The sequence below is a fragment of the Melanerpes formicivorus genome, unplaced genomic scaffold (assembly GCF_026170545.1).
Source record: "Melanerpes formicivorus ecotype bairdi unplaced genomic scaffold, bMelFor1.0.p_v2 SCAF_1, whole genome shotgun sequence".
Classification (NCBI taxonomy): domain Eukaryota; kingdom Metazoa; phylum Chordata; class Aves; order Piciformes; family Picidae; genus Melanerpes; species Melanerpes formicivorus.
Window position 1 is genome coordinate 59,093,900 of NW_027142353.1, and position 17,058 is coordinate 59,110,957.

General features: G+C 45.2%; 1 protein-coding gene across 1 annotated transcript in view; it reads left to right on the forward strand.

Annotated features, from left to right (window-relative positions):
* The window catches only part of GUCY1A2 (guanylate cyclase 1 soluble subunit alpha 2), a 194,957-nt gene that overhangs the window by 76,834 nt on the left and 101,065 nt on the right, over positions 1-17,058 (forward strand). Inside the window, 1 exon segment of the mRNA XM_068144850.1 lies at positions 15,745-16,230. Within this exon segment, the coding sequence (XP_068000951.1) occupies positions 15,745-16,230 (486 nt within the window).

Consider the following 17,058-nt stretch of genomic DNA (forward strand, 5'->3'; position numbering starts at 1 on the left):
GGAATTAATTGCAGCGAGGCAAATGGAAGCTAAACAGGCATTTTAATGCAGACAGAAGTGTGAATATTCACTACATCTGGCTGTTTCCTCTCACACGCTATATATGTTTACAATTCAGTTAAAGACACTTCAGGTTTTTTCCTTTGCTTCTCATTTCTTGATGGGTTGTAAAATAAATACATTGTACAATCTGTACACCCTTAACCTGGGGCTACTAAACCAGGCCAATGCATTGCCCCCAGATTCAAATCCTCAGTGTGGCCTGAAAGAGATTCCACATGAAGACTGTCGTTTACTGGTACACTTCAAATGAGGTAGCTAATAGAAGGTTATGGATGAAAGGTCTCCTGATGCTCTCATGTATTATGTTGAACATACTGAAAGAAATTCAATCTTTTTAAGCAAACCAGAAAATTTCATTTTAAAGGCCAGCTGGATATATTTACAATTACTTCCAGTGAGAGGTAGAATAGTTCTTTCTAATTAAATCTAACTTAGGAATGATTGGATTGGGAAAAGATGAAATTTCTCCTCCTGGTGTTAGGAAAATTTATACTGTACCAAGAGATCAGAATTGATTAATCTCAATATCAAATTGTAATGGTAGTCTTTTATCAAAGCTACAAAAGTCCTTGATATATGCGATAATAAAGAGAAAAAACAAAGTAAAAATGCCAACAGAGGACTTCGCATCTAATTAGTTTCCATGGTGTGGTGCTGGCAGGAATTTGCTGCAGTTATACATGTCAGATGAAATAGGGAAAGAATTGGAGCCCATAAATCCTAAAGGAGAAAAATTCCTGCAAGCTAGTTAGTGCATGGGCTAAGAGATCTTTTAATCACAAGAATTTTAAGGTAACCTAGGTTGGTGATGAAATGTCACATCTCTTAATGGTTGCTATATATATCTATTCTGCACGGATCAAAGGGGAGAGCTGCCTCTGCTGCTCTTTGCCTGCTGTTTTCATGAATAAACATACATTCTCATTTAACCATTTAATTGCATTTTGATAAAAACAGTTTCCACAAAGAAACAAAGTAACCTGAATGTGAGAAAGACAAATGCTTGGCAGGAAATGCCACAAACTACTGAGGGTACTTTTTGCTGGCAGGTCATGTTAGGCAGCTGGGATGGATCATGTTCAAATGAGAAGCTTTTTCTAGGAGCTGAATACTGCTACTGGAGGGATTAGATGCAAGAGTGATTTGTGCACCTGCACAAATCTTGCTGTGAAAATGGAAGGAGCTAATCCAGAAAGTAACAACACTATAGAAAATGGGAGCCTTTCCACTGCCTTCAACGTACTGGCACATTCCTCTGCAATCTTGCTTGAAGGAAACAAACAAAAATAGCTGTCTTTAACAAACTAACAATTAATATTCATCAATTATAAAGGGTGTTTGCATGCATGAGAGAGAGATTTTTAATGAGAGATATTGTCTTGGTGAAGTTGTGTCATTAACCTGACTCTTAAGTTGGAAACGTTGCAGCATAAGCTGATTTGGTGTGTTTGCACAGCATAGGGAAAAATGGTCCTGGTCAGAGTAGCCTCTCCAGGGGAGTTTCAGCCTCTGCTGTTGTTTGCTTAGCTGTGGTGTGGCTATGCACTGCTGTATGCCAGCTTCACCAAAGGAAATAACCAAACAAGGCAGAGTTGTATGGAACAGGATGAATTTTCAGCTTTAAGAAGGTCTGAAACCATGGTCTGAGCCCATCCTTTAGTGTCTATCAAACACCTGTGACTGTTGTCTAATTCAACTGTTCTTAATTTTTTTTTGTTGTTGTTAAATTATTCAAAACAAATGGGAAGATCTTTGATGCTGGGTTTGAGTGATGTAAATAGAAGGTACAAGTAGAATGACGTGTTTGTTTTAAAACAACAGAATGTCGTAACTTGAAGGCAATCTTAAATTATTCTTATTAATTTATATTAGACATAACATAAAAAGATTTCCCTGCAGGTGCACTGGCTTTTTGTAAAAATGGGTCTAGCAAAATGTGCTGAACTTTAGCTTGCTCTGGCTGCTGGTCATTACACTGTTTTGTAAGATAATTTCAAAGCAAGAAAAAGAGAGACAAGGTTTTGAAGAAGCATTTGAGCAGGAAAAGGTACATAAGGGTAGTACATTGTCTTCTATTCAGCCATGGAATTCACTGCTTGTGATTCGTCATGTTCACAGCTATATGTATAAAGGCTAACTTCGTAAGGATCAGCTTGGGCACCATTAAATCCAATGACAAGCCGGAGACTTGCCCTTATGCATGCTGAGCTTGCCCTCATGAACTCCATATCCCTGGGGCCCAGGCTGTGTGCAGGCTTTCAGATCTGATCTTTGCATTTTTTCCAGGAATCAGAAATTGACACCACAGTTTCATTTTGCCCCCCAAAGACTCATTATTCCTACTGCCCCCACCCCACCAAAGGCAAAATATGTTGCTTTGAGGCTCATAACATTGTTGCAGGATTTATAAGATTTTCTTTTGACTAAATACATTTTAACAGTCATGCACAGAATAAATTTTTGAAAGTTAAGAAATAACTATTGTAAATGATACTGCAAATGATAATGCATAGGAATACTCTTAAAATATAAGCAGGTGCAGATAATGACATGAAAAATACTGGTTTAGGCACTGTATCGATTGATTGATTGATTGATTGATCCCAGACTGGGGTCAGAGTGGCTGGAGAGCTGCCAAACAGAAAGGGACCTGGGGATGCTGATTGACAGCTGGCTGAACATGAGCCATCAGTGTGCCCAGGTGGACAAGAAGGCCAATGGCATCCTGGCCTGCATCAAGAAAAGTGTGGCCAGCAGGAGCAAGGAAGTCATTCTGCCCCTGTACTCAGCACTGGTTAGGCCACACCTTGAGGACTGTGTCCAGTTCTGGGCCACTCAATTTAAGAAGGACACTGAGACTCTTGAATGTGTCCAGAGAAGGGCAATGAGGCTGGGGAGAGGCTTTGAGCACCAGCCCTACAGGGAGAGGCTGAGGGAGCTGGGATTGTTTAGCCTGGAGAAGAGAAGGCTCAGGGGAGACCTTATTGCTGTCTACATCTACCTGAAGAGTGGTTGTAGCCAGGAGGGGGTTGGTCTCTTCTCCCAGGCAATCAGGACCAGAATAAGAGGACACAGTGTCAAGCTGCACCAGGGGAAGTTTAGACTCGAGGTGAGGAGAAATTTCTTCACAGAGAGAGTTGTTAGCAATTGGAATGGGCTGCCCAGGGAGGTGGTGGAGTCACCGTCCCTGGAGGTGTTCAAGAGGTGATTGGACGTGGCACTTGGTGCCATGGTTTAGTAGTCATGAGGTGTTGGGTGAGAGGTTGGACTTGATGATCTCTGAGGTCTTTTCAACCTTGTTGATTCTATGATTCTATGATTTGTCATAATTACTTCAGCTAATTTAAACGTAAGAATTAGGGGGTTTACCTCTGTGAAGTTGTCAAAATGTATGCTTGTTGTTGTTGTCCTGCACCTCACTGCGTTCTCAGGCTATTGGAGGTTTGTTTGAACTGAAGAGCCAACTTTTCAGCAAGCTTTAATGACTTTCTCAAATGTCACTTTCTTGTTTTCTCATTCTTCATGCCTTTTAGAAAAAACATGGGAAAAAAAAAATGGAAAGAAAAATTCTTGGGTAAGACTTGTGTGAAAAATAGTGACAACACATTCACTAGAAATGTAGTGTAATTCTTTGCCATTTCACAGAATCACCAAGGTTGGAAGAGACCTCAAAGATCATCGAGTCCAACCTGTCACCCCAGACCCCATGACTAAACCATGGCACCAAGTGCCACATCCAATCCCCTCTTGAACACGTCCAGGGATGGTGACTCCACCACCTCCCTGGGCAGCACATTCCAATGACAAATGACTCTCACAGTGAAGAACTTTCTCCTCACCTTGAGCCTGAACTTCCCCTGGCACAGCTTGAGACTGTGTTTAACGAACATGAAATTTCCATTACACTTTGACTGATCTGTTGTAATCAAACTGTGGTGGGGTTGTAAGTACAAAAAGTACATTTTGCTTTGATTGAAATGCAAAATTAAAACGGTGTTGCTTGGGGACCTCTTGTTTGTGGTGTGTTTATTGCTACCACCGTTCCCACAGTTCCCGTTAAGCAGCAGGGCTTCTGATTTTCAGGATTTTATTTTTTTCTTCAAAAAAGTCTCTTGGCTGACACAAAGTCACATGAAAAAAATAATGATGAAATACCTGATAAGCTGGAATGCCCGCAGAATCTGCAGCTTCTCAGAGCAGTTAATCCTCCTGTCCATTTTAAACTTCATGTTGAGAATGTAAATCTTACTGAGGAGTTGTATGATGCTCCTGCAGTCCTTAACTTCAGGCTCTCTGTACTGATCTGAGAGCAGAAAATCCTACAGCTTCTGATCACCCAACATCCATGAAGAGCCAGGTTAGCTCCCCCTGACTGCCAGAAGCAATCTAATCAGCATTGAAGAGAAAGATAAAAGGCTAAAGAAATTATTTCCCAAAGATTCAATACTCTGCTCCTGACCAACATAAACAATTTTTTTTCTACCCTGGTGCTGTACATTTTTCATTCTGTGTTGCTGGAGTGAGGTGGATAGCTGTATATCTGCGCAGGGTATCCTGACTCAATGAAGCAGCAGCAAGATGTGGTATCATCAATACCTGAAAGTCTACTGCACTAATCAAGGTGTTTGTGGTCTGAACACAGTCTTAAGGGATTAAATGGATTTTGCACTGAAAGGAAAAACATAGAATAGCTTGAGTTGGAAGGGACCCATAAGAACCACTGAGGGTGGACAGTCAGAGAATGGCAGCCAGGGCCCATCCCAGCTGCCCAAGCTAGGAGCAGGGCAGCCTGCAGGCAGTCCCAGCACTGGGCATTGGCACCTTCCTGGGGGTGGTGAAAGCCCATGGATGGGGCCAGTCCAGGGGGCCTTGTGGCCCATCAGGGCAGGGCTGTGAGAGCAGGAGATGCCTACTGGCAGAGGCAGGGACTGACAGCCTCAGAGGGCTGGCATGGAGTCCTGGGCTCTGGGCAGGGTAGGAGAGCCCCCCCGGGTACTGGGCAGGAACAGTCAGGTCAGTAATGACTTCAGGTCTCTCTCTATTCTTTTGACTTTGATCCCAGTTTGTGTGCTTTTGCATCTGGTTCCCAAATCCACATCCTGAGTCCCCTTCTGCTGCTTAGTCCAGTCTGGGACTAATTCAGTGGTGCTTACCCACAGCATCAGTGATGTGGTTGTCCTTGGGGGATTTGGTTTGATATTGCTTTTGTATATATATAATTATTTTCATTATTTCATTATTTATTAATACTGTTTCAGTTTTCCTTTTCAGTCTGTAAGTCTCCCTTCTTTTCTTCCTCTCTCCCTTTGAGAAGGGGGAAGAGTGAATAGAGAGCATGTATCAGCTCTCTAGTGGTCTGCTCAGCCCTAAACCTTGACAGTTACAACTCTTGGATACATTGTGAATAGGTTCCTTTGGAGGAAGCATTTTCCCATTATTTTTTATGCCTCAGAGCTAGATTTATCTTGGACTTATTGGAGGAGCTGTCTGGAGTACCATCAACAGCAACAAAGGAGAAATTGTAAACCATCATGATCCTTTCAGGTGTAATCAACAGTTTCCTTTGTTTAGTTAGCTGCTTTGACAAACCAATGTGCAAAGGATAGAGACATCTCCTTTACCTTTCCACATTTACTTACAGTTGCCTCCCTGTTTTGATTTGGCATGCATACCTGTGTGTCACAGTATCACAGTATCACTTAGGTTGGAAAGGACCTCAAGGATCATCGAGTCTAACCTATCAACACAGACCCCATGACTAGACCACGGCACCAAGTGCCACATCCAATCTCCCCTTGAACACCTCCAGGGTCGATGACTCCACCACCTCCCTGGGCAACCCGTTCCAATGCCGAATGACTCGCTCGGTGAAGAACTTCCTCCTCACCTCGAGTCTAAACCTCTCCTGGCGCAGTTTGAGACTGTGTCCTCTTGTTCTAGTGCTGGTTGCCTGGGAGAAGAGGCCAACCCCTTCCTGGCTACAACCACCCTTCAGGTAGCTGTAGAGGGCAATGAGGTCACCCCTGAGCCTCCTCTTCTCCAGGCTAAACAATCCCAGCTCCCTCAGCCTCTCCTCACAGGGCTTGTGTTCAAGGCCTCTCCCCAGCCTTGTTGCCCTTCTCTGGACACGTTCAAGTGTTTCGATGTCCTTCTTAAACTGAGGGGCCCAGAACTGGACACAGTACTCAAGGTGTGACCTAACCAATGCAGAGTACAGGGGCACAATGACTTCCCTGCTCCTGCTGGCCACACTATTCCTAATGCAGGCCAGAATGCTATTGGCCCTCCTGGCCACCTGGGCACACCGCTGGCTCATATTCAGGCAGCTGTCGATCAGCACCCCCAGGTCCCTCTCTGTTTGGGAGCTCTCCAGCCACTCCGACCCCAGCCTATAGCTCCGCATAGGATTGCCATAGCCAAAGTGCAGCACTCGGCACTTGGACTTGTTGAAAGCCATCCCATTGGACTCCGCCCATCTGTCCAGTCGGTCGAGGTCCCTCTGCAGAGCCTTTCTACCCTCTAACTGACTAACATCTGCCCCTAACTTTGTGTCATCTGCAAACTTGCTGATGACTGACTCTACCCCTTCATCCAGATCATCGATGAATATGTTGAAGAGGACAGGGCCCAGCACTGATCCCTGGGGGACACCACTGGTGACTGGCCTCCAGCTGGATGTGGCACCATTCACTACCACTCTCTGGGCCCGGCCCTCCAGCCAGTTCCTAACCCAGCACAGAGTGTAATGGTCCAATCCACGGGTTGACAGCCCGTGGCGTCAGGTGGAGAGAGTCCTATCTAACCCTACTTTGTTTACTTTGTATCTACTTTTTGATAGCCAGAAATCACTTTGGAGACCCAAGTTCACAACTGAACTGCTTTTTAATGATCATCTCATTATCATTCCATCTTTTACATTATAGAACGTGAATGCATTCCAAAACAAAGTTTTGGATTTCCTAAAGGTGGGTCCCCTGCAATATGAAATGCTTCCATTCTATGTTTGCAAGCCATCTACCACGTACAGAAAATGTTAAATTTGGTCACTTTGGTCTCGAGACTGTTGCACATTATGTAACACCCCAGGGACTTCTATAAATAACGAGAAATTTGCAGCAGTCCCTATGCTGCTGTGTGGAATAATGCTCTTTTGACAATGCATTGAGCTGGAAATTCAGTCTTTTAAGCAAACGCTGAGAGTTGGAATTTTATGCTTTTCCAGAAGCCTGAGCACATCCTGAGTTGTGCTGACTAGTTTACTCAGTTGCATTGGGTATCGATTGAAATAATAATACTTTTCCATTTCTGTGGAGATTATATATATCTGTGGAGAATATATATCATAGTATCATAGTATCATTCAGGGTTGGAAGGGACCACAAGGATCATCTAGTTCCAACCCCCCTGCCATGGGCAGGGACACCCCACACTAGATCAGGCTGGCCAGAGCCTCATCCAGCCTGCTCTTAAACACCTCCAGGGACGGGGCCTCAACCACCTCCCTGGACAACCCATTCCAGGGCTTCACCACTCTCATGGGGAAGAACTTCCTCCTCACATCTAGCCTGAATCTCCCCACCTCCAGCTTCATTCCATTCCCCCTAGTCCTATCACTACCTGAGATCCTGAGAAGTCCTTCCCCAGCCTTCTTGTAGGCCCCCTTCAGATACTGGAAGGCCACATGTTTCTTATAGCTTTTTCAATAGAATGTAGGTGTGATTGAAGCTGGTGTTTTCTTATGATTTTTATACTGAATTTAGATAGTTTTTCTTCCCTTTTTAATGAGAGTCTACAGATAAGATGGCTTCATGTGAATCTGATTTTCTTCTTATTTGCATGACTCTTTTGCCACAGTCAGTCTGGCTACTGTGGCTCTGATTTACCATACTCTGGAGTATTAGAGAGGTTGCAATAGCTGTTCCTTTGTTTAATGTTGGAGTTGTGTTGTGCCTGTGCTGATGGTGAGCCAGCCTCAGAGCATTTAAAATTATAAGCATATCATAGTATCATAGTATCATTCAGGGTTGGAAGGGATCACAAGGATCATCTAGTTCCAACCCCCCTGCCATGGGCAGGGACACCCCACACTAGATCAGGCTGGCCAGAGCCTCAGCCAGCCAGGTCTTAAACACCTCCAGGGACGGGGCCCCAACCACCTCCCTGCACAACCCATTCCAGGGCTTCACCACTCTTATGGGTAAGAAACTCCTCCTCACATCCAGCCTGAATCTCCCCACCTCCAGCTTCATTCCATTCCCCCTAGTCCTATCACTACCTGAGATCCTGAGAAGTCCCTCTCCAGCCTTCCTGTAGGCCTGTAACCTTCATCTTGGATTTTTCACTTGTCAAGGAGCGAAGAAGGATTCTATCCAGTAACTTCCCAGTCTTGATACCCAGTATCATATCAGTCAGGGTTGGAAGGGACACTCTCAGGGTGAAGAACCTCCTCCTCACATCCATCTCTAACCATTCAGATCTCTAACCATTCAGCACAGGAACTCAGCAGAATTGAGGTTTGGAGCATTTGAAATAGAAGTCTGTTGACTAATAGAGGACTTTTACTTGCACTTCCCTTGGTGTGCTTATATAAGTGCATTTATGTGTCTTTACACAGGAATATCTTTACTGCTATTAATTACATTTATTCTTATAGAGGGTCGACTCATCTGACAAGTGTAGGCATCTATGCTCCCTTTGCAACAGAGAAATGTAGGTGTTTCTACACAGGAGATGGGATTCATTTGACCCTGACTTAGACATCTCACACAGATCATTTGTTGTCCATCATAGTTGCAATGCTTCTTCTAGATGTGTCACCTGGAAACACAACAAACAGAATCATTACATTTCTTTCTGAAAGTGTCCTTTTGCCTTGTCCAGTGCTTACTAAATCCCCTAACAACCTAAGTGATCAAATACTTTGGAATATCTTGATCTACATGTTCCTGAGACACTGCCATGTATCCTATAGGACATTCAGAGAGGTCAATACACCTTCTTTAAAATTCAGACTAGCAACTGTCTGTCCTTTCTAAAAGTCACCCTATACTCTTATCCTCAGTGTGCAGTGATGCTTTTCTCCTCTCCTCTCCTCTCCTCTCCTCTCCTCTCCTCTCCTCTCCTCTCCTCTCCTCTCCTCTCCTCTCCTCTCCTCTCCTCTCCTCTCCTCTCCTCTCCTCTCCTCTCCCTCTCCCTCTCCCTCTCCCTCTCCCTCTCCCTCTCCCTCTCCCTCTCCCTCTCCCTCTCCCTCTCCCTCTCCCTCTCCCTCTCCCTCTCCCTCTCCCTCTCCCTCTCCCTCTCCCTCTCCCTCTCCCTCTCCCTCTCCCTCTCCCTCTCCCTCTCCCTCTCCCTCTCCCTCTCCCTCTCCCCCTCCCTCTCCCTCCTCCCTCTCCCTCTCCCCTCCCCCTCCCCCTCCCTCTCCCTCTCCCTCTCCCTCTCCCTCTCCCTCTCCCTCTCCCTCTCCCTCTCCCTCTCCCTCTCCTCTCCTTTCCCTGAGCTTATCTTATTTTTCTTGGTAGTGTCCAAGTTGATTTGTCATAAGCTGAGTTTTCCCCAATCTTCCCAGTCTTCTGAATAATTGTGGACCTTTTAAAGAAGCAGTTTTGTTTACTCTCTGTCCTGAAGGGACAAGCACCAAACAATGCCCTAACCCAGACAATGGGCTAAGCATCTGTGAATCTGCAAACTGGGACATTTTGTGGGGTCCAGGTGGTCCAGGTAAATGTGTAGAATGTGTAACTAACCACGTAACACACCTGTGAACTGTGTGTGCCCCTGGCCATGTTTGGACATGCCCCATTCTATAGGTTAAGCTATCAGGTTTCTCTATCATGATGGACTCTGTCTCTAGACAGTATTTAAAACAGCTGAGAAGGTAGGCAATTTGCCTTGTTCTTATCAAGAAAGCAACAAGAGCTGAATGCTGCCAAAGTGGCAGCTAGAGAGGTTGTCCTAGCAGGCAAACTACAGTTGGCCTTGTACCTGGACCAAAACAACCAATGCTCTGAGAGCTCTGCGCTGGAGGCACAAAAGGGGAGGAAGCAATCAACACTCCGAGAGCCCTGCACTGGAGCATCTGAGAGAAGGGAAGCCATCTGCCACAGACTGTGAGCCGATCAAAGCTCCGAGAGCTCTGTGCCAGAGTGCCCGAGAGAAGAGAAGCCAGCCACCACGGACTGCGAGCAAATCAAAGCTCTGAGAGCCCTGTGCTGGAGTACCCGAGAGAAGAGGAGCTGCCTGCCACAGACTGTGAGCTGATCAAAGCCCTGAGAGCCTTGTGCCAGAGTGCCTGAGAGAAGAGAAGCTGGCTGCCACAGGCTGTGAGCAAATCGAAGCTCCGGGAGCCCTGCACAGGAGTGCCTGAGAGAAGCCAGCCACCATGGACTGCAAGCAAATTGAGGCTCTGAGAGCCCTGTGCTGTAGTGCCTGAGAGAAGAGAAGCTGGCTACCATGGACTGTGAGCCAATTGACGTTCTGAGAGCCTTGTGCCGGAATGCCAGAGAGAAGAGAAGCCGGACAGCATGGACTGAGAGCAAATCATAGAATTATAGAATCATAGACTTCAAAGATCATCAAGTCCAACCTGTCACCACAGACCTTATAACTAAACCATAGCACCAAGTGCCACATCCAGTCCCCTGTTGAACACCTCCAGTGGTGGTGACTCCACCACCTCCCTGGGGAGCCCATTCCAATGGCCAATCACTCTTTCTGTGAAGAACTTCTTCCTAATATCCAGCCTAAACCTCCCCGGCACATCTTGAGACTGTGTCCTCTTGTTCTGGTTCTGGTTGCCTGGGAGATGAGACCAAGCCCACCTGTCTACAGCCTCCCTTCAGGTAGTTGTAGAGAGCAATAAGGTCTCCCCTGAGCCTCCTCTTCTCCAGGCTAAATATCCCCAGCTCCCTCAGCCTCTTCTCACAGGGCTTGTGCTCCAAACCCCTCACCAGCTTTGGTGCCCTTCTCTGTTCCAGATGGTGTGTACACCTTTTCTCAGCCACTATTCCAAAACCTGTCTTTGTACAGGGAAATATCATCTTCTATCAATGCAACAGATGAGGCTTTTCTCTATGCTTTTCCTTAAAGAGTAGGCAGTGGAGTTGGCATTTGATCCATGCTTAATTGTAAGGTGGCATGCATCCAGAGCATGCAGAATATTGGGTATTGTGTACCTAATGAAGTAGCCACTGGTGTGCAGCACAGTAGGAGGCTGTTTCACGTTCTCAAACAGCAGCTGTAGAGTTTGTCAGTGTTTCCTGGGTGGGTCTTTGGGGAGAGGCTGAAAGAGTTGCTGAGAAGCAGGGCCACTTCTGTTTGCTCCTCTTTCTTTACTGTTGCTTGTGTTTTCCATGGGAGTAAAATTCAGCTGTAGGGTTTTTTTCTTTTTCATCATAGAGCTACTTAGACCATGCCATCATTGCCAGCAGTATAATCCTGCATAATATGATGTGTAATTGCTCATTTCACAATGTTCTCTTAAACCACTATAGATCAAGAGAACGTCCTCTGAAAACAGTGGACTTACTCAGTGCGAATATTAGAAAGACAAGAAAGCAATGAAATGTAGCAAAAATGAATTACAACTGATGACAGAAGTGTTTCAGTCTTTCTCTGCTTACAAGAGAGATAGGTGATGTAATCCTGATTGCCTGTGGGTTTACAGTTCAGGTCTAAAGCCAGCTCTGGGGAGATGCCCATAATTGTGACTTGCTACGCCAAGCTTCAGGCAAATCTCAGATCCCATTTCTTTCAGTTCTATTGTGAGATACAGAGAAGGATGTAAGAAGCAAGAGAGTCCAAAGAAAAGAGGTGAATCATAGTTGCAGACTGAAGTCTTCTAGAAAGAGTCTGAATTGTTGCAGAAACTTCTTTAGAAAGGAAAGGGCTTTGGAAAAGCTGAGAAGAGTGATGCAGTCTTAGGTGGGTCAGTCTTAGCTGGGGCAGCTTTTCTTCTGCTGTCCAGTTACCTGATTTGGCAACCTGAAGAGTGTAGCTGGCCAAGAGAGTAGTTGGCCATTCTCTAAAAAATCAAACCCTCTGTTATCAAGAGAGAGCAGGACATCAGTATCACTAATGTAACGTGAGAGGAGTGATAGGAAATCTCATCAATTCATGTTAAGCACAAAAAGTGTTAACAATATTCAGCGGATAAAGCTGAAATAGCACTGAACCTCTGACACTTTTAGGAAACTAAGCAGTTGTGTAGAGACACTTATCTTTGCAAAAGTTTCTAAAAATCCTCTAGAAACCCTCAGTCTTGTTGAAGAAGGAGCTCAACTCATTTGGACAGAAGAAGAGGTAATTAAAGAATTGTTAGTTTTTATGGGATTGTCTGTGTCTTCTGTTTCTTCCCACACCTAAGTCTCCAAGTGTGTGGTAGGGTGATTGATACCATTGTTCCTACTGTGCTGAGAGGCCAAATAAGCACTTGGAGTTGATAATTTGCCTGGGGTTACCCAGAAGCAGAACAGGAGGACTCCAGAGTGCCTGGTTTTTTGCATGTTATTTGCTTGATCAGTGCTTCCTGAGAAGAATCTGCCCGGTGAGGATTGGCACAATACATTCACACGGACAGAGATCATGTCGAAGAGTTTAACACCTCAAATTGACAAAGGCAAAGCAGGAGCCCAGAGGGATGCATTAATTTTCTTTGGAGTCTCACAGCAGGTTAACAGAAGAAACATGGCTCCAAGCCAGGTGCCTTGTCTTGCTGACAAGCAGCCCACCCTGCAGGCAGGATGGCTCAGCCAGGGTCTGTGGTCGCACTCTCTCCTCCTGAGCTGACACTGTTTTCACCTGAAGATAGAATAAAGAAGTGATGACATGAAATACAGTTATTATGCATGCCAGCGAAGTTCTAGGAAGAGAAAACAGAACAACTGTCTGGCAAAGGGGAACAAAATACAAAAGCATCACACCATGTCTTTCACATTTGGCAATTTGCACTTCAAAATTAAAACAATGTTGTCTGTGCCCTTTGAAAGCATGAGGCCGAAAGCATGACAAAGCACTGAGTTCCCTTATGTTTTGAACAGGGAGCCAAAAGTTAAAAATTGAACAGTTAGTCTGGAGCACTGAATCTGTCCATCTAGGTAGCTGACTGATTTTCTCACAGAGGCGTCTGTCCCAGAACAAGATGAAGAAACAAGACCTAGAAATGTAAATATTAATAGGTGCAGGGAGACATAAATTAGGGAAAATGACAATTTTAAAGACTTTCATTTACTGAGTTCCCAGGCTGACCTCAGAAGTTATCATAGTATCAGTCAGGGTTGGAAGGGACCACAAGGATCATCTAGTTCCAACCCCCCTGCCATGGGCAGGAACACCCCACACTAGATCAGGCTGGCCAGAGCCTTGTCCAGCCTGGTGTTAAACACCTTCAGGGACGGGGCCTCAACCACCTCCCTGGACAACCCATTCCAGGGTATCACCACTCTCATGGTGAAGAACTTCCTCCTCACATCCAGCCTGAATCTCCCCACCTCCAGCTTCATTCCATTACAACTGTTGGGTTGCTAGCAGGGTAGGGCATGGAGGCAGAGGGGTATGGGGATGGGATACATTCAGTCCCCATGTTGATGGTAGGATCTGTAATGACAGCGTATTATCTGACATAAACATTCCTGAGAGAAGCAGGAGTTTTCCAGCATCTTCCACTAAAATGGAACCTACCACACAGAGGTAGCAGTCAGTTGAACTGGAGCTTTCCGATGTCTGGACACTTTAAATCACTTCACTATTGCAGACAGCTCTGTTTGCTCTGATTGAGGCTTTCCTGTTTTGCTTCAAAGGATTATGGAAGGAGGGAGAGGTAAATGATAGAGTGAACTATGTGAGAGTGATGGAATGCCTAAACAATGAAGGAACCAGACAAGAGGGAAAACATAGATTTACAGCATTGTGATGCCTAACACTGTGCTTAGATACACAAGGCATATGTGTGTGGTGCCTGTTTGACAATGAGATCCTTGCGTTAAGGACTGTTATTAAGGACTGTATTGTCCTGCTCTTTGTGCAGTTCTGGGATGAAAACACTAATGACAGTTGTTTCTCATGGCAGAGGCTATGGAAGCTGTATTTTAAAAGAGATGCAGTTTATCTGATTTGATCACTTTCTGCTCAACCAAAACAAGTTCATCTTAATTTTTGAAAACTGATTTGTTTGGTTTTGCTTTTTAAATACTATATTCAGATGGAAAATGTCCCTTCACAGTACTTGACAGTTAATAAAAACTTCATAAAAATCAGAATGTGCATAGCCCCATATGTCATATACATCATTACAGTTGGTTTTCAGTGTCCATTTCAGTCTCCTAATTTTGTGATCCAGTGCCACTATGGAGCTAGAAGCCACAAGCCAGGGCTTCCCTGATGTCAGCCACTGGACAGCACTCAAAACATCTAGCCATTTAACAGGCAAATGCAAACATCTATAAACCAGTGTCATGAACCATGTGCTACTCCTTTTCATAGAATTATAGAATCAATAAGGTTAGAAAAGACCTCAGAGAGTAGCAAGTCCAACCTGTTGCCCAACACCTCATGACTAACTAAGCCATGGCTTCAAGTGCCACGTCCAATCCCCTCTTGAACACCTCCAGGGATGGTGACTCCACCACCTCCCTAGGCAGGACATTCCAATGGCCAGCAACTCTTTCTGTGAAGAACTTTCTCCTCACCTCAAGCCTAAACTTCACCTGGCACAGCTTGAGACTGTGTCCTCTTGTTCTGTTGCTGGTTGCTTGGGGGAAGAGACCAACCCTCACCTGCCTACAACCTCTTTTCAAGTAGTGGCAGACAGCAATATGGTCTCCCATGAGCCTCCTCATCTCCAGGCTATACAACCCCAACTGCCTTAGCCTCTCCTCATAGGGCTTGTGCTCAGGACCTCTCCCCAGCCTTGTTGCCCTTCTCTGGACACATTCAAGTGTCTCAATGTCCTTCTTAAATTGAGTGGCCCAGAACTGGACATAGTACTCAAGTACTCCTTCTATTCTGCAAATACAGATTATGTGAATCTGTATCACCAAGAAATCTGCAAACTCTGACAGACAACTCTGCAAGTATGAGAAGGCAAAGGGCAATAGGGCCACTGGCACACTTTTCCATACCATTCCATTATTTTATGGAATTCTTTCACTTCTGTTGTAATTTGTGTCTTCTGTAACTGGCCACATTTGACTTAGTACCCTTTATTTTCCTGAAAAAGAACAGAAGTTACTTCACCATTTCACCAGCCCCTTTCACATAGCTGTAATTTCTGTTTCATTTTGTGCTTTTTATAATTCATAGCTAAGTAACTAAGTAGCTGCTCTGGAATTTGTTTTTAAGGCCAGGTACTTTCCAGGAGCAAAATTTAGCAGTGTTACTAACAGGCTGTTATGAGAAATACATGTTACTGTGGATACTTTCTTATTTAATTGGATTGAAATGCAATCCAACATCTGATCTGGGAGTAGATCTGTGACAGTGTTGGCTATTTTCTGACTCACCTTGGTGAGCAGACTATGTGAGTCTCATTACTTGAATAGGTGAGTATAAGAGGCTTCTGTATAAAAGGTTACAGTTTATGTTTGTCTTTTTAGCTGAAGAAGAACGATGAAGGAGAGTAAAACGGGGATCCAGAACTCTCCACAGCTAATTTTCCTTTTTTTTTTAAACTGTATTTTTATTTTGTAGGTGATGGAAATTAAAGGACAAATGATTCATGTGCCCGAATCAAATTCCATTTTGTTTCTGGGTTCCCCCTGTGTGGACAAGCTGGATGAACTGATGGGCCGAGGCCTCCATCTTTCAGACATACCTATCCATGATGCCACGCGGGATGTCATCTTGGTTGGGGAGCAAGCAAAGGCCCAGGATGGCTTAAAAAAACGGATGGATAAGCTGAAGGCGACGCTAGAATGCACACACCAAGCCCTGGAAGAGGAGAAAAAGAAAACAGTAGATCTCCTTATTTCTATTTTCCCTGAAGAAGTGGCTCAACAGTTGTGGCAGGGGCAACAGGTTCAGGCCAGGAAGTTTGATGATGTCACCATGCTTTTCTCGGACATTGTTGGCTTCACTGCCATCTGTGCACAGTGTACACCCATGCAGGTCATCAGCATGCTGAACGAACTCTACACACGATTTGACCATCAGTGTGGATTCCTGGACATCTACAAGGTAATAGCTCCAGTCCTAAATTAGAAGCTAAGATGGGTTGAACATCCCTGTAGCCAAATTTAAAAGGCTCTGCTGCGGCTCGGGGGGTTCACTTCGTCGGGCAGCTTCCTCGAGACAGCACCCAGACCAGCAACCGCCGGGGACCAGCCGCTGCTCTCCTTTTCGGGCTGCGGGAATCGCCATCGCTGCTGAGTTTTAGCCGCGGGGAAGGAGCAGCCGCTCTTTCACGTGGTCAGACTCGTGGTCCCAGCGGCGGGAGCGGCTGAATTTAAAAGGCTCTGCTGCGGCTCGGGGGGTTCACTTCGTCGGGCAGCCCGTATTCTCCTGTACGCTCACGCGCCGCCCATTTTTTTTTTTTTTTTTTTTTTTTTTTTTTGTTTTTGTTTTTGTTTTTAAATTGGCAGTAGGTGCTGTGGCCAGGGACAGCCATGGTTGTAACTCGCAGCAAAATCTCCCTTAAAAAATCAGTGTCGACCCAGACGGAGGTAGAACAGAAGCAGGTAGCTGTCCAGGTATCTGGCTGTAGAGAATGCTGGAGCCTGGCCCTTGAGACGCAGGGTAGTGGGGGCAACTCTTGTATAAGGTGTGAGCAGGTTGACTATCTACTTAATATGGTGGCCAGACTGAGGGATAAGTTTGCTAGCCTTAGAAATGTAAGGAAATGTAGGAAAGAGATGAACCAGAGGAGGAAAGAGATGAACCAGAGGAGGAAGGAGATGAACCAGAGGAGGAAAGAGGTGAATCAGAATCAGAAGAGGAAAGAGTTGAATGGGAGTAAGCAGGCTCTGCAGGCTCCCCCAGCAGAGGCTGGTTATTCAAAAAGCAGAG